At 50.7% G+C, this 17153-nt stretch overlaps 3 protein-coding genes across 4 annotated transcripts; 2 read left to right on the top strand and 1 right to left on the bottom strand.

Annotated features, from left to right (window-relative positions):
• Positions 1-145: 145 nt before the first annotated feature.
• On the bottom strand, positions 146-2224 carry rbp1.2 (retinol binding protein 1, cellular, tandem duplicate 2). The gene is made up of 4 exons (XM_062481821.1): positions 2087-2224; positions 1456-1634; positions 623-724; positions 146-262 (listed from the first exon to the last, which is right to left on the bottom strand). Exons 1-4 carry the CDS (start codon positions 2160-2162, stop codon positions 191-193), a joined length of 429 nt encoding a protein of 142 aa, XP_062337805.1. The 5' UTR covers positions 2163-2224; the 3' UTR covers positions 146-190.
• Positions 2225-3170: 946 nt separating this feature from the next.
• On the top strand, positions 3171-6642 carry LOC134036748 (retinol-binding protein 2-like). 2 transcript variants are annotated; one of them, XM_062481825.1, is made up of 4 exons: positions 3171-3323; positions 3999-4171; positions 5825-5926; positions 6407-6642. In XM_062481825.1, exons 1-4 carry the CDS (start codon positions 3251-3253, stop codon positions 6458-6460), a joined length of 402 nt encoding a protein of 133 aa, XP_062337809.1. In that variant the 5' UTR covers positions 3171-3250; the 3' UTR covers positions 6461-6642. The 2 variants fall into 2 exon arrangements, with proteins under 2 accessions (XP_062337809.1, XP_062337808.1); XM_062481824.1 differs by having other exon boundaries at positions 3993-4171.
• An 826-nt stretch (positions 6643-7468) lies between these two features.
• copb2 (COPI coat complex subunit beta 2) lies at positions 7469-16710 on the top strand. Its single transcript, XM_062481783.1, has 21 exons — positions 7469-7605; positions 8175-8312; positions 8498-8584; positions 8711-8837; positions 8939-9087; positions 9186-9332; positions 9542-9641; positions 9855-9997; positions 10303-10502; positions 10579-10689; positions 10810-10898; positions 10979-11085; positions 11217-11360; positions 11450-11580; positions 11719-11926; positions 12452-12562; positions 12646-12860; positions 14992-15268; positions 15494-15571; positions 15665-15868; positions 16297-16710. The coding sequence occupies exons 1-21, from the start codon at positions 7603-7605 to the stop codon at positions 16399-16401; spliced, it is 2874 nt and encodes a 957-aa protein (XP_062337767.1). The 5' UTR covers positions 7469-7602; the 3' UTR covers positions 16402-16710.
• Positions 16711-17153: the final 443 nt, after the last annotated feature.

Raw genomic sequence — 17153 nt, 5'->3', positions numbered from 1 at the left:
AGCCGTTCTGGTCTCCTTTACCAAACCGACCACAAAGCCCTTTGGCACGTCATATCACAATGTCAATTTGCCACAAATAAAATATATATATATATATAATATACAATATATAAAAAACTGTAGTGAAGTTTTAGTTTCATGTTTGTAAGTTTTATTTCCATCTTGGGTCAGTCTGGTTCCCATGGCAACATCAGGGTTGGCTGGGTTTGTCCTCCTGCTTGTTGAAGACCTGCTTGCAGACCACATCACCCACACGCAGCTCCTGAGACAAGCGGGGGAGAGAGGAAGTCAGGGGGGAGGATAGGAAGTGTGTGTGTGTGTGTGTGGTATGTGTGTGTGTGTTGGTGGGTAAGCCAGGGATCAGGCCAATCCTGGCACCATCCCAGGTCAGAGGCATCTCTGTGTGTTTGGGAATTAGTGGTGTGCCAGTGTGTGTGTGTATGGGTGGCAGGGCGTGTGTGTGTGTGGTGTGTGTGTGTATGGGTGGCAGGGCGTGTGTGAGTGGTGTGTGTGTGTATGGGTGGCAGGGCGTGTGTGAGTGGTGTGTGTGTGTATGGGTGGCAGGGCGTGTGTGTGCCAGTGTGTGTGGGTGCCAGGACGTGTGTGTGTTTGTGTATCTCACCAAATGCAGCTGGTCTCCCTCCACCCACTGTGTCCAGCCTCTCCCCTCCTTCTCCCCCTTCTGGACACACACCAGCCTGTCCTGCTCCCAGCAGACTGTGGTCTGAGAGGAAAAGAGAGGAGAAGAGAGGGAGAGGAGAGGGGAGAGGAGAGGGGGAGAGACATGGGGACAGGGGGAGAGGAGAGGGGGAGAGAGGGAGAGGAGACGGGGAGAGAGGGGGAGGAGAGGGGGAGAGGAGAGGAGAGGGGAGGAGAGGAGAGGGGGAGAGAGGGGGAGGAGAGGAGAGGGGGAGAGACATGGGGACAGGGGGAGAGGAGAGGGGGAGAGAGGGAGAGGAGAGGAGAGGGGGAGGAGAGGGGGAGAGAGGGGGAGAGGAGAGGAGAGGGGGAGAGAGGGAGATCAAGCAGATTCTGACAGGAGTGGTGATGCTTGGACTATAGAACTACGATCCTAATACAGTAACAAACACACGCACACACACACGTTTAATCAAATCATCGTCCCAGATTAGAAGCCAGCAGATCCTCTTAGAGGATTCTCCCCTGAGTTAGCCTGATAGTGCAGAATAACACAATAAACATCTTGCTGCACGCCGGCAGGACCGTGTGCCTGCATGTTCCTGTGTGCGCATGTGTGTGTATGCATGTGTGTGTGTATGTATGTGTAAGTGTGTATGTTCCTGTGTGCATTTGTGTGTGTTCCTGTGTGTGTGTATGTTCCTGTGTGTGTGTATGAACATGTTCCTGTGTGTGTGTGCATGTTCCTGTGTGTGTGTGTGTGTGTGTGTGTGTGTGTGTGTGTGTGTGTGTGTGTGTGAATGTGTGTACTCTCACCATGCAGATTCTGTCGTCCACTCCAGTCAGGTCCTCCTGAAACTCCTCCCCTACCAGGAAGTCCATGTCGTAGCTCCTGAAGGTGGAGATGGTCCGGATGAGAAAGTGTGTCCCGTTCTGAAGGATCTCCTTGTCCAGGCTGAGGTAGCTGGCGATCTTCCTGATCACAATGTTTACGTCTGTAACATGAGGAACCATGCAACAGCTTAGCAGTTAGAGCATCTGACTGCAGATCAAGAGGTTGCAGGTTTGAGTCCCCCCGTGTGTAGCTTTGGATAAAAGTACCAAATGAAGATATAATTATGGAACATGACAGTATGTATCTACTATTGCTAACTAACTAAGTTTATTCCAGTACACAGCCATTACATCAGAGCCTTTTACTACGAAACAAGTTCAATACGCCCAGGATGCTTCAGTATCATGAAGGTGGTTATCGACTTATCAACTATCAGCACGTTCACATAAAAAGTGGCGTGTTTCCAAAATACAGACAAACTATAGTGGCATTTTAAAGAAGCTGAACCACACACATCCACACCACACACACACAACTCTCTCTCTCACACACACACACACACACACACACACACACACACACGCAGCACACACACTACACACAGACGCTCACCCAGTGCATCCATGTACGCATCAAAGTTCTCATTGGTGGTCATCGTCCAGTACCCACTCATATCAGGGCAGGACATCTCAGACAGTCAGCCCTCCTGGGAGAGTCCAGCAGAGTAGAGTTTTGTAGGGCAGGGAGGAGCAGTAATCTGGAATCCTGTCCCACGTGGTTCCAGAACACCTGTCACAGAATCAGATGATCTCCAAGGTTGGGGAGATTACCTGTGATGTCATTGTGTCACATCCCAATCCTGGTGGAGCTGCCAGCTGTCCTCCTGCTACACCTTCTAGAAGCACCACCTGCATCTGCTCTGGGAAGACACTCTGATACATGAACCAAATATTTAAAGTTTATGAAGACTTAGGGATGTTTGAGTTCTCTGATATTGACACATGCTTAAACATGTTAGAATCTGAGTCTCTAGTTGTGTCTTTTATTTGATGAGGCACATGGACTGTGTGACCTCCTGATAGCAGAGATGTTGGGTTCTGCTTGTCTGTCTCTGCCTGTGAGCTCAAAGTCCAGTACAGTCTGTGTAGTAGATGAGTAAATACAACCACCATCCAAATAGGTCGAATGTCATCCACTGTTACCATCCATTCTGAATCTTATCAATAGAATTATATATATAACGATATATCATAACATAGGATATATAGTATTTATACATAGACAACACATTTTATACAGATATACATTTGTTTGAGAGACTTACTTTGTGTAGGGTGTGTATGTGTGTGTGGTGTGTGTGTGTGTGGTGTGTCTGAATGAGCCTTCTCTGATCCTTCGGTGAGTCACTAGAGGTCAGGTAGGAAAAAGAGCCCCTCCCCCCCTCCCTCCCCCCCCTCCCTCCCTCCCCCCCTTCCCCCCCCCCTCCCTCCCCCCGTCACTCCCCCCCTCCCTCCCCCCCTCCCTTCCCCCGTCCCCTCTGTCTCAAAGACACACTTTGCTAGTACCACTGCGTCCAAACTACTCATTTTTATGTTGAGGTGTTTGTTAAAATCTCTCTCCAATCTGCAGATTGCTTAACACATGAACCCAGAACACAACTGAACACGGTCACACGGTTCAAGTACACGTACACCCAGGCACAACCTCACACACCACCTCAGACACACCAAACACAGCACCTCACACACACCACCCAGACCCAAACTCACAACCAACATGCCTGTAGATTTCAACGGCAAGTGGGAACTGGAGACCAACGAGAACTTTGAAGATTACTTGAAAGCCCTGAGTAAGAGTTTCCTGATTATCTTCTGACAAATTCTTATGAATAATTGTATTCTTATTATTTGTATTCATTTCATTCTTATTAAAATTCTTAATAGACTAAAAGGCAAACTGGAAAGTCTCAAAATTAACTAAACAAAGTCAATATTTAATATTATTTGATGTTGAAGATACAGTTAGGTGCTGTTCAAGTACTGTTGGTTGTTGTGACGGTCTTTCACTAGATGATTAAGGTGAAGCATGTTTTTATTTTATTACCCCCCAAAACAGTAGAGACCGTTTCACAGATATGGATATTCCAATATATTGCTCAATTTGTCTGTGGAGAAATAGACTCTATAACAAGGATGTTGGGGCTGAGAATGTGTTTGGTTTTTTAAATAACTAAAATATATTATGTTTTGTACCATGATGGGTAGATGACAAGAGATCATCTCTGCTGTTGGACTCTGACACATGTTTGTTCTGTTCCGCAAATATTGATATTTTAATATTATTCAGTTTCTCTGTTGAGAAATTAACTTTGTTACCAGAAAGTTGAGGAGATAAATGTTTTTATTTCTTGAGGTTTGGGCTTTTTTATTTCTTCTGTTCAGTTTGTCAAATGTTGATATTTTAAGATTGTTCTGTGACATTGACCGTTGTGTTAATATTGTTCTGTGTCTGTGTGGAGACATAGACTTTGCCACCAGGAAGATAGCGGTGCACCTGTCCCAGACCAAGGTACTGGTGCAGGACGGAGACCGCTTCCAGACCAAGACACTTAGCACCTTCAGGAACTACGAGGTGGACTTTGTTGTTGGGGAGGAGTTTGAGGAACACACCAGGGGGCTGGACAACAGGGTGCTGAAGGTGGGACTGGCAGAGATGTGAGCTGCCAATCATCCTGGTTTTATTAGACTCCTCCTCCTTCTCTCCCTCCTCCACCTCATGTTACCCCCCTCATGTTACCCCCCCTCATGTTACCCCCCTCATGTTACCCCCCCTCATGTTACCCCCCCTCATGTTACCCCCCTCATGTTACCCCCCTCATGTTACCCCCCCTCATGTTACCCCCCCTCATGTTACCCCCCTCATGTTACCCCCCCTCATGTTACCCTCCCTCATGTTGCCCCCCTCATGTTGCCCCCCCTCATGTTACCCTCCCTCATGTTACCCCCCCTCATGTTACCCCCCTCATGTTGCCCCCCTCATGTTACCCTCCCTCATGTTACCCCCCCTCATGTTACCCCCCTCATGTTGCCCCCCCTCATGTTACCCCCCCTCATGTTGCCCCCCTCATGTTACCCCCCTCATGTTGCCCCCCCTCATGTTACCCTCCCTCATGTTACCCCCCCTCATGTTACCCCCCTCATGTTGCCCCCCTCATGTTGTCCCCCTCATGTTGCCCCCCTCATGTTAACCCCCTCATGTTGCCCCCCTCATGTTACCCCCCTCATGTTACCCCCCTCATGTTGCCCCCCTCATGTTGCCCCCCTCATGTTACCCCCCTCATGTTACCCCCCTCATGTTGCCCCCCTCATGTTACCCCCCTCATGTTGCCCCCCTCATGTTGCCCCCCTCATGTTGCCCCCCCTCATGTTACCCTCCCTCATGTTGCCCCCCCTCATGTTGCCCCCCTCATGTTACCCCCCTCATGTTGCCCCCCTCATGTTGCCCCCCTCATGTTACCCTCCCTCATGTTACCCCCCCTCATGTTACCCCCCTCATGTTGCCCCCCCTCATGTTGCCCCCCTCATGTTACCCCCCTCATGTTACCCCCCTCATGTTGCCCCCCTCATGTTGCCCCCCTCATGTTACCCTCCCTCATGTTACCCCCCCTCATGTTACCCCCCTCATGTTGCCCCCCCTCATGTTACCCCCCCTCATGTTGCCCCCCTCATGTTACCCCCCTCATGTTGCCCCCCCTCATGTTGCCCCCCTCATGTTACCCCCCTCATGTTGCCCCCCCTCATGTTGCCCCCCTCATGTTACCCCCCTCATGTTGCCCCCCTCATGTTACCCCCCTCATGTTACCCCCCTCATGTTGCCCCCCTCATGTTGCCCCCCTCATGTTACCCCCCTCATGTTGCCCCCCTCATGTTGCCCCCCTCATGTTGCCCCCCTCATGTTGCCCCCCTCATGTTACCCCCCTCATGTTGCCCCCCTCATGTTGCCCCCCTCATGTTACCCCCCTCATGTTACCCCCCTCATGTTGCCCCCCTCATGTTACCCCCCTCATGTTGCCCCCCTCATGTTGCCCCCCTCATGTTACCCCCCCTCATGTTGCCCCCCTCATGTTGCCCCCCCTCATGTTGCCCCCCTCATGTTGCCCCCCTCATGTTGCCCCCCTCATGTTGCCCTCCCTCATGTTACCCCCCCTCATGTTGCCCCCCTCATGTTGCCCCCCTCATGTTGCCCCCCTCATGTTGCCCCCCTCATGTTACCCTCCCTCATGTTGCCCCCCTCATGTTGCCCCCCTCATGTTGCCCCCCTCATGTTGCCCCCCTCATGTTGCCCCTCCAGACCCTGGTGAGGTGGGAGGGAGAGGTGCTGGTGTGCACCCAGCGAGGGGAGAAGTCTAACCGGGGCTGGAAGCTGTGGATCCAGGGTGACCATCTCCACATGGTGGGTGGACTCACTGCAGTGATGCAGTATGTACTCTCACTTTGGATAGAAGTGTCTGATGAATCCATAAAAATGTGTAATATAGGAGCCCTGGTTAAGGGTGAGATGTACTTGATGGGGGAAAGGTCACTATGAAGATTTGATTTGGCGTTCTTGGCCAAGATTAATTTATATGTTAAAATGTTTACATTTTCACTAAGATGTTGAATGACTGCATAATTAGGTCTATAATTAATGTTATAATTTATTTAAAAAGTTGTGTGAGTGACTGTTGATTTGTGCAGAAAGTACATCACCTGGTGGAGAGAACACAGCCATGCCTGGATAATGCCTAAGCTTAAAGTGTCCTAAACATAACCTGACCTCAACATAGCTATAATTTAACCCAGGCCCAGTGACCCTGACTCTAATCTAACTCTGACTCTAATCTAACCCTGACTCTAATCTAACCCTGACCCTAATCTAACCCTGACTCCGCAGGAGCTCACGTGCGAGGACAAAATCTGCAGACAGGTGTTCAAGCGGAAGGAGTAACGGAGCACACAAATTTTTTCGTTCTCGTGTGCATGTGTCACCTCGCTCGCTAACCCTATTCACGTGCTCGTCGTGTTTGTCCATTGACATAATATATAATATACAGTCTATGTGTTTACCGTGTGAGTTTCAACAACATCAGTAAAGGTTTGTTTGTCAAATAAATAAATAAATATAACGTTGTCATTGCCTGTGTTGTGTCAGGGTCAGTTGTACAGGGAGTACAGGGAGTCAGGTGGCTGAGCGGCTGGCTGAGCGGTTAGGGAATCGGGTTAGTAATCAGAAGGTTGCTAGTTCGATTCCCGGCAAGGCACTTCACCCTACTTGCCTCTGTACTAACTAAGTACTGTAAGTCGCTCTGGATAAGAGCGTCTGCTAAATGACTAAATGTGTCACACAGGCCACTGTATTATATTCATGGATATTTTGATTAAGTTACTGTAGCCTGTTTTTCTGTACGTAGCTCTACACGTTCCCTATCTTGGCATCAGTCATGACCAGGCCCAAACGGAATACTCATGACCGAAACAAATTGCCTTCAATGTTATATTATGATAGAGATGTTGCACTCCATGATATAATTCCTCCACGAAAACGTGAAACGTGCAAACTGTTTTTGTTGGCGTAGCTGGTAGTCTCGCTTGAGACGTCGGAGGTGGCAGGTTCTGTTACCAGGTACTGTAAGACTTTTAGGTGCTGTTTGCCCAGATCACATGACCCCATGTTACAGTCCATGGACCTGCTAATTATCTTTAAATATTTCATTCGGCAAGAAAAAAATGCTAATTGTGGCCGAGATAAGAATTGGACACTTACGGCAACTTAAGTGCTTTTCAAATCAAAGTAACTTATCCTAGACTTAACATATTCATGAATATGTTCTAGCATTTAGCATTAATTCGCTAAATGTAAAATGTATGGAGGTCTTCATTCTCGCTGGCCTGAGAAAAACTTTGCCACGACCCCAACTAACCTCGCAGCGTCGCGTCATCACTCCCCTCCCAACGCGTAGCCTACTGTGTTTCAGGAAGTTCCACGTCACTCGAAGCTCCGTCCTCTGAGATCGCAAGTACGGCTCCCGGACACAGACTGGAAGATTCATCCAATCATTTATCCAAAAAGACACAAACCGGGGAGTAAACATGGTAATCATAATTAACATTTACACGCAAAGACGAATTCATGATTTAAATGTTTATTGGTCATGAATTGAGACATAAACACTGCTAACTGCGTCTGGATGCAAAGCGAAGTTGGCTAGCTAGTCTACCATCCGTAACTTGGCCCTTGTACACTAGCTAGGCCTGTTGTGTTGTGCTTACAGCTACTGCGGTGAAACCGGTTAGCCCGTGAGACAGCTTAGTTAGCTAGTTAGCTATAATGCATGTACATGTTTAAAGCCCAGTAAATGGTAGTTACGTTAACTACAAGTGTGATGTTTGCTAACTAAGTAAGTTAGCGAGCTAGATAGCACAGCCAGTGTTGTTCACGGTAAAGAAATGACACGTAGCTAACCAACATTAGCCAGCTAGCTATAGAAGCTAACGGAGGATGCCATCGCATCATCTGATCTGATCATTCTAGTAGTTAGACAACATCTGACGCCAGAAATAGCAACGAAAGTTAACCAGCCAAATAGGTATGCTACAGTGTATTTCTAATGAATATTTGTAAATGCTGTCATTAAATTAACCTGGGATCTTATATCTACTAGCCTCTCAGGCTGGACATCAAGCGGAAGCTGACAGCACGCTCGGACCGGGTGAAGAGCGTGGACCTTCACCCCACCGAGCCGTGGATGCTGGCTAGTCTGTACAACGGCAGCGTGTGCGTGTGGAACCACGAATCACAGGTATGCACGGAGTAAACACAAACACGCTTGTTCATTTTAGGTTATCTGTTAGTATTCTATTAGATTTGGAATGTCATTCAGTGTAATCGTTGGGTGTATTGATAGTTAAGAGTTTAGGTTGATTATAGCAGCTGATCTGTGACATGGCTTGTAAAATCAAACCATCTTGGCTGTCCCTCCTGCAGACTCTTGTGAAGACATTCGAGGTGTGTGATCTTCCTGTCAGGGCCTCCAAGTTCGTCGCGAGGAAGAACTGGGTCATCACTGGAGCGGTGAGTAACACTGTCCTCATCCTCTCTCATCCCTGGTCCTCATCCATGTAGTCAAGATCAGCCTTCTCTCCAGCTGTGTGTGTGTGTGTGTGTGTAACAGAGTGTTGTTCTCCGGCTGTGTTCCAGGATGACATGCAGATCCGGGTGTTCAACTATAACACCCTGGAGCGTGTGCACATGTTTGAGGCCCATTCTGACTACATCCGCTGCATCGCCGTGCACCCCACCCAGCCCTACATCCTCACCAGCAGCGGTAGGCCGTATACCCCCTTACCTACCCCTCGCTTCCCCTACCAACCCCCACCCAGCCTTACCTAAACCCCACTCATCTTAACTGTGTGTGTGAGTCTGCAGACGACATGCTGATCAAGCTGTGGGACTGGGAGAAGAAGTGGAGCTGCAGCCAGGTGTTCGAGGGTCACACACACTACGTCATGCAGATCGTCATCAACCCTAAAGACAACAACCAGTTTGCCAGCGCCTCCCTGGACCGCACCATCAAGGTAGGGTCACACACACTACCACCATCAAGGTAGGGTCACACACACCACCATCAAGGTGAGGTCATGTACAGACAGATGTGACGAGCTCTCCTCTCCAGGTGTGGCAGCTGGGCTCGTCCTCTCCTAACTTCACCCTGGAGGGTCATGAGAAGGGGGTGAACTGCATCGACTACTACAGCGGAGGAGACAAGCCCTACCTGATCTCTGGAGCAGACGACCGCATGGTCAAGATCTGGGACTACCAGGTCAGTGTGTGTGGTGTTGTTTAACTACCCTTGTGGAGACAAAAATGTCCTGTAATGCAAGTATAATGAAACATGGAAAACGTAACCTTGTGGGGCTCTTTCGCACGGCCTGTTTTTTTCACTGGGTTTTAGGGTTAAAGAAAACACGTGCCCCACTAGGATAGAAAAACCAACCTGTGTGTGTGTGTTAACCTGTCTCCTGTGTGCAGAACAAGACGTGTGTTCAGACCCTGGAGGGCCACGCCCAGAACGTCTCCTGCGTCAGCTTCCACCCTGAGCTGCCAATCATCATCACCGGCTCAGAGGACGGTGAGCACACACACACATATACACACACACACACAAATACTGTATATACACACACACGTAGCCACATGCACACCCCTCCTCATCCTCTAGCCACATGCACACCCCTCCTCATCCTCTAGCCACATGCACACCCCTCCTCATCCTCTAGCCACATGCACACCCCTCCTCATCCTCTAGCCACATGCACACCCCTCCTCATCCTTCCCCCCCCAGGTACGGTGCGTATCTGGCACTCCAGCACCTACCGCCTGGAGAGCACCCTGAACTACGGCATGGAGCGTGTCTGGTGTGTCTGCGGCCTGCGGGGCTCCAACAACGTTGCCCTGGGATACGACGAGGGCAGCATCATCGTCAAGGTGGGGGAGAGTAAAAGAGAAACAGTGTCTGTGTGCGTACCCCCCGGAGGGACAGGCTTAGCTATGTGGTTCGAGCGTTTGGCTCCGTGGTTCGAGCGTTTGGCTCCGTGGTTCGAGCGTTTGGCTCCGTGGTTCGAGCGTTTGGCTCCGTGGTTCGAGCGTTTGGCTCCGTGGTTCGAGCGTTTGGCTCCGTGGTTCGAGCGTTTGGCTCCGTGGTTCGAGCGTTTGGCTCCGTGGTTCGAGCGTTTGGCTCCGTGGTTCGAGCGTTTGGCTGAGGTTGATGTAGAGGCTGTGTTCCCCCCCAGTTGGGCCGGGAGGAGCCAGCCATGTCCATGGACTGCAGTGGGAAGATCCTGTGGGCGCGGCACTCAGAGGTGCAGCAGGCCAACCTGAAGGCCCTGGGAGAGGCTGAGATCCGGGACGGAGAGCGCCTCCCCCTGGCCGTCAAGGACATGGGCAGCTGTGAGATCTACCCCCAGACCATCCAGCACAACCCCAACGGCAGGTCAGACTCTCTCTCACTCTCTATCTCAGCCTTGTGGGTTGCCAGGTTTGTGTGTAACATTTTTGTGGGTTGCCAGGTTTGTGGTGGTGTGTGGAGACGGGGAGTACATCATCTACACGGCCATGGCCCTGAGGAACAAGAGCTTCGGATCAGCACAGGAGTTTGTCTGGGCACACGACTCTTCAGAGTACGCCCTCTCTCTCACTCTCGCACACACACCTAAACACGTACAAACAAGTATACACAGACAGGCCTCTTCTATGATCCTGTAGTGGGTGTTAATGTGTGGGTGTTAATGTGTGTGCAGGTACGCCATCAGGGAGAGCAGCAGTGTGGTGAAGCTGTTTAAGAACTTCAAGGAGAAGAAGTCCTTCAAGCCTGACTTCGGAGCAGAAGGTGACTGTCATTACAGAAGAGAGATCGCACACATAGCATTTTTACAAAAAATAATGTCTGTGGTGTGTGTGTGTGAGCAGGGATCTACGGAGGGTTCCTGCTGGGTGTCCGGTCGGTGAACGGGCTGGCCTTCTACGACTGGGAGAACACTGAGCTCATCAGACGCATCGAGATCCAGCCCAAACATGTGAGGGAGGGGAGGGGAGGCTGGGCGGGAGGGAGGGAGGAATGGTGAGGCAGGAGGGAGGAGCAGGAGGGAGAGAAGGGAGAGAGGCAGACACAGTGTCGGAGGTATCTGATCCTGGTGTTTCTCTCCAGATCTTCTGGTCAGACTCGGGGGAGCTGGTGTGCATCGCTACCGAGGACTCCTTCTTCATCCTGCGCTACATGGCAGACAAGGTGGCCTCCTGCCAGGAGACCACCCAGGGGGTCACTGAGGACGGTATAGAGGACGCCTTCGAGGTGAGGAGGGGGGAGGGGAGGGTTGTGTGGGAATGTTAGTTTTAAGTAGATGTATGTGTTCCCCTGCTGTAAACTGTGTGTGTGTGCAGGTCCAAGGGGAGATCCAGGAGGTGGTGAAGACAGGGATCTGGGTGGGAGACTGTTTTATCTACACCAGCTCTGTCAACAGACTCAACTACTTTGTAGGAGGAGAGATCGTCACCATAGCACACCTGGACAGGTAGAGAGACACACACACACTTACACACACACTTACACACACATCTACACACACACCCACATCTACCTACACACCTGCACACACACACCTACATAACACACCTCAACCCCCCTCTGAAGTGCTGTGTGTGTGTCCCAGGACCATGTACCTGCTGGGGTACATCCCTAAGGACGACCGTCTGTACCTGGGGGACAAGGAGCTGAGCATGGTGAGTTTCTCCCTGCTGGTGTCGGTGCTGGAGTACCAGACGGCCGTCATGAGGAGGGACTTCAGCATGGCCGACAGGGTGCTGCCCACCATCCCCAAGGAGCAGAGGACCAGGGTTGCACACTTCCTGGAGAAACAGGTAATACAGCCCCCACTTCCTGTTACGGTCAGGGGATTGTACCTGTTGAGCACTGTTGGCCTGTTGTTACTGACTGTGTGTGTGTGTGCGTAGGGCTTCAGACAGCGGGCCCTGGCTGTATCTAATGTGTGTGTGTGCGCAGGGCTTCAGACAGCGGGCCCTGGCTGTATCTAATGTGTGTGTGTGTGTGTGCGTAGGGCTTCAGACAGCAGGCCCTGGCTGTATCTAATGTGTGTGTGTGTGCGTAGGGCTTCAGACAGCAGGCCCTGGCTGTATCTAATGTGTGTGTGTGTGTGTGTGCGCAGGGCTTCAGACAGCGGGCCCTGGCTGTATCTAATGTGTGTGTGTGTGCGCAGGGCTTCAGACAGCAGGCCCTGGCTGTATCTAATGTGTGTGTGTGTGTGTGTGTGCGCAGGGCTTCAGACAGCAGGCCCTGGCTGTATCTAATGTGTGTGTGTGTGTGTGTGCGCAGGGCTTCAGACAGCAGGCCCTGGCTGTATCTAATGTGTGTGTGTGTGTGCGCAGGGCTTCAGACAGCAGGCCCTGGCTGTATCTACCGACCCGGAGCACAGGTTTGAACTGGCGCTTCAGCTGGGGGATCTGAAGATCGCATACCAGCTAGCTGTGGAGGCAGAGGTGAGACACACACTCATACACACACTCTCACATACACACACATCATATCAACTGGCAATGACATACCTGTGTGTGTGTTCCAGTCAGAGCAGAAGTGGAAGCAGTTGGCAGAGCTGGCAATCAGCAGGAGTCAGTTCAGCCTGGCTCAGGAGTGTCTGCACCAGGCGCAGGACTACGGAGGGCTGCTGCTGCTGGCCACGGCCTCAGGGAACGCTGCCATGGTGAACAAGCTGGCCCAGGGCGCCCGCAGGGACGGCAAGAACAACGTGGCCTTCATGACCTACTTCCTGCAGGGCAAGTGAGTACAGGAAGTACCCCAAACGTCCTTGTCTCCTGGATCTGTCCACTCTCTACACCTCCTACTTCCTAGCTCTCTACACCTCCTAGCTCTCTACACCTCCTAGCTCTCTACACCTCCTAGCTCTCTACACCTCCTAGCTCTCTACACCTCCTAGCTCTCTACACCTCCTAGCTCTCTACACCTCCTAGCTCTCTACACCTCCTAGCTCTCTACACCTTCTAGCTCTCTACACCTCCTAGCTCTCTACACCTTCTAGCTCTCTACACCTCCTAGCTCTCTACACCTTCTAGCTCTCTACACCTCCTAGCTCTCTACACCTCCTAGCTGTCTACACCTCCTAGCTCTCTACACCTTCTAGCTCTCTACACCTCCTAGCTCTCTACACCTCCTAGCTGTCTACACCTTCTAGCTCTCTACACCTTCTAGCTCTCTACACCTCCTAGCTGTCTACACCTCCTAGCTCTCTACACCTCCTAGCTGTCTACACCTCCTAGCTCTCTACACCTTCTAGCTCTCTACACCTCCTAGCTCTCTACACCTCCTAGCTCTCTACACCTTCTAGCTCTCTACACCTTCTAGCTCTCTACACCTCCTAGCTCTCTACACCTCCTAGCTGTCTACACCTTCTAGCTCTCTACACCTTCTAGCTCTCTACCCCTCCTAGCTCTCTACCCCTCCTAGCTCTCTACACCTCCTAGCTCTCTACACCTCCTAGCTCTCTACACCTCCTAGCTCTCTACACCTCCTAGCTCTCTACACCTTCTAGCTCTCTACACCTCCTAGCTCTCTACACCTCCTAGCTCTCTACACTTCCTAGCTCTCTACACCTCCTAGCTCTCTACACCTCCTAGCTCTCTACACCTCCTAGCTCTCTACACCTTCTAGCTCTCTACACCTCCTAGCTCTCTACACCTCCTAGCTCTCTACACCTCCTAGCTCTCTACACCTCCTAGCTCTCTACACCTTCTAGCTCTCTACACCTTCTAGCTCTCTACACCTTCTAGCTCTCTACACCTTCTAGCTCTCTACACCTTCTAGCTCTCTACACCTTCTAGCTCTCTACACCTTCTAGCTCTCTACACCTTCTAGCTCTCTACACCTCCTAGCTCTCTACACCTCCTAGCTCTCTACACCTTCTAGCTCTCTACACCTCCTAGCTCTCTACACCTTCTAGCTCTCTACACCTTCTAGCTGTCTACACTAGGGCTGGGCGGTTTGCCCTAAACTGTATATCAATGTATAATTCTGAAGCACAGACGGTAACGCTCTCAGTCCTGCAGCCTCTCACTACTGCAGCCTCTCAGTCCTGCAGCCTTTCAGTTATGCAGCCTCTCACCACTCCAGACTCGATTTTTTTATAAATATATATATATATATATATATATTTTGAGACCAGATTGTTAGATCTGCAGTAGTGAGAATATATATATATATTTGTTTTTTTCAACCTTTCAAATATTCTTTTTTGTTTTTTGTAAAACCTTTTTAATTTTTTGCAAAACTTTTCACTCCTCTGCAGCCTCTCAGTCCTGCAGCCTCTCAGTCCTGCAGCCTCTCAGTCCTGCAGCCTCTCAGTCCTGCAGCCTCTCAGTCCTGCAGCCTCTCACTACTGCAGCCTCTCACTACTGCAGCCTCTCACTACTGCAGCCTCACTACTGCAGCCTCTCACTACTGCAGCCTCTCTCTTTTTTTTCAACCTTTCAAATATTCTTTAAAAAAAAAAAAATATTTTCAAAAATATTTGTGCACACAAACAACGTTTTGAAAAAACGTTTTGCGTTCAATTTCCATACGGCAATTTTATGCCGTGCCTGGTGTGAATGGGGCTGTGAAAAATCGTATTTCTGGTAGGCTAGCATGGTATGGTCCAAATCCATACATTTCTATACCGTCCACCCCTACTATACACCTCCTTGCTCTCTACACCTATCTCCTAGATGTCTACACACATCCTAGCCTCTAGCTCAGTAAACACCTCCTATATCTCCTTCATCTTCTAGAACATCATAGAACACTACCCCCCCACTATTTATGTTTTGCTATTGTGTGTTGAATGCCATTCTTGGAAATTGCTTTTCGAAAAGTTTTTCGTAGTTTCAATTAATGACAATAAAATCCATCTACCTAGACTGGACGAATGTCTGGAGCTCCTGATCTCTACCAACCGTCTGCCGGAGGCGGCCTTCCTGGCGCGCACCTACCTGCCCAGCCAGGTGTCCCGTGTGGTGCAGCTGTGGAGAGAGGGGCTGGGCAGGGTCAACCAGCGGGCGGCCGAGTCCCTGGCCGACCCCACCGAGTACGAGAACCTGTTCCCCGGCCTGCGAGAGGCCTTCCTGGCCGAGAGCTTCCTCAGGGAGACCTGCCTGGGGCAAGCCCGGCCAGCTACAGACTACCCCCTGGTCACGGTGAGGGGGAGGGGGGAGGAGGGGGGGAGGGGGGAGGAGGGGGGGAGGGGGGATTGGTAATGTAGCTGTTTCACTTCTGTGCAAACTTTCTTCCCTCCCTTCTCTCCATTCCCTCTCTCTCTTTCCTCTTCTTCACGTCTCTCTTTCCCTGACCTCCACCCTGACCTCCACCTTGACCTCCACCCTGACCTCCACCCTGACCCCCCTGTGTTTTCTCCTTGGCAGCCTAATGAAGACAGGAATATCCTGGAGGAGGCCAAGGGTTATGAGCCCACAGGAGTCCTGCCCACCCCCCCACCACTGGTCAGTCTGTCCTCACACACACACACAGGTGGCGGCTAAAATAACTGCTTAGCTTTTTTTAGTTTAACTCCCCCCCCCCCCCCCCCCCCACAGGAGGAGACCAGTGAGGAGCCCAGCCTGGCTGCAGGAATTATGGCATCCATGTTGTCGACGGTGACTGCTCCTGTGGCGACTGCAGTAACTCCTCCCTCTGACCCTGCCCCCACCCAAAAGAAGGAGGAGGAAGATGAGGAGGAAGATGAGGAGGAAGAGGAGGAGGAAGAGAGCCCTGGCACATCAGACACACAGAAGGACAAGGTGACCCCCCCCCCCCCTCCTTGACCAGGTGTAGAGGTAGATGATTTAGGTTTACAGGTAGCAGTACAGTATGCTATAGGCTATGTTATCGGTATACAGTATGATATAGGTATATGTTATCGGTATACAGTATGATATAGGTATAGCTTTAAAGGCAGGCTAACATGGCTTCATAGGTAGATAAATTGCACTTCTAATCCTTGGCTTTCTACTGTACTTGCTATATCCCCTCCCCTCTCCCCCTCCCTCCCTCTCCTCCCCCTCCCCTCTCCCCCTCCCTCCCCCTCCTCCCCCCTCCTCCCTCCCTCCCTCCCTCCCTCTCCTCCCCCCTCCTCCCCTCTCCTCCCCCTCCTCCCCCTCCTCCCCCCCCCTCCTCCCCCCTCCTCCCCTCTCCTCCCCTCTCCTCCCCCCTCCTCCCCCCTCCCCAGGTTCTGGAGGAGCAGGAGGACTTGGATGATGACCTGGACAACATGGATCTGGAGGACGTCGACACCTCAGATGTCAACTTGGACGACGACTTCCTCGACGACTGATGAGCCCCACGGCCAATCAGGCTCTTCCATTCTATTTAAAGAGACCAATCCCCTCCTCCCTTTTTTGTATTTGTTTTCCAGTGTGTCCTGTCACTCCTAAGGTGGTAGATGATGATGATGATGATGATGATGATGATTTCCTTAAGAGGAAACAGTGCTAAGTTGTCTGCTGCTGACTCTTGCATATTTTTGTACTTTATTCAGGACCTGGCCTTCACTAACAGCTTGTGCATTCTGCTATATATATTTTATTTCCATGTGTTCAGATAACCTTTCATCTGATATGTCAAATAAAAATGCATAATTGTGTTTAAGACTTGTCGCGAGTTTGGTTATGTTTATTTGTGGTGTTCTGGTTGTCAGATGGCTGAGCGGTTAGGGAATCGGGCTATTAATCAGTAGGTTGTGTCCTTGGGCAAGGCACTTCACCCTACTTGCCTCGGGGAATGTCCCTGTAATTACGTCTGCTAAATGACTAAATGTAATGTAAATGTTTTATAGTTCTGTATGAAGTGCAGGGTGACGGGTGTAGTTGTGTCATGGCGTCTCAGTGTCGCTTCCTCACTCTCTTGCAGGGGACCGAAACACGGTCCCTCTGACTCGTGTACTACACAAAAACCACCTCTCTAAACACCGCTACACCGAAAAGCTAGCTGCCATGGCGCGGGTGGGCAGTATTTATACTCTGAGCAAAAAGAGCTTGGACCACCAAATAATCAAAAATAACTGCACAGATTCAGCAGAATCAAGAC

This window comes from Osmerus eperlanus, chromosome 16 (assembly GCF_963692335.1).
Source record: "Osmerus eperlanus chromosome 16, fOsmEpe2.1, whole genome shotgun sequence".
In the NCBI taxonomy this organism is placed as follows: Eukaryota; Metazoa; Chordata; class Actinopteri; order Osmeriformes; family Osmeridae; genus Osmerus; species Osmerus eperlanus.
The sequence above is the reverse complement of the archived record's forward strand: the minus strand, read 5'-3'. Positions and strand labels throughout refer to the sequence as shown.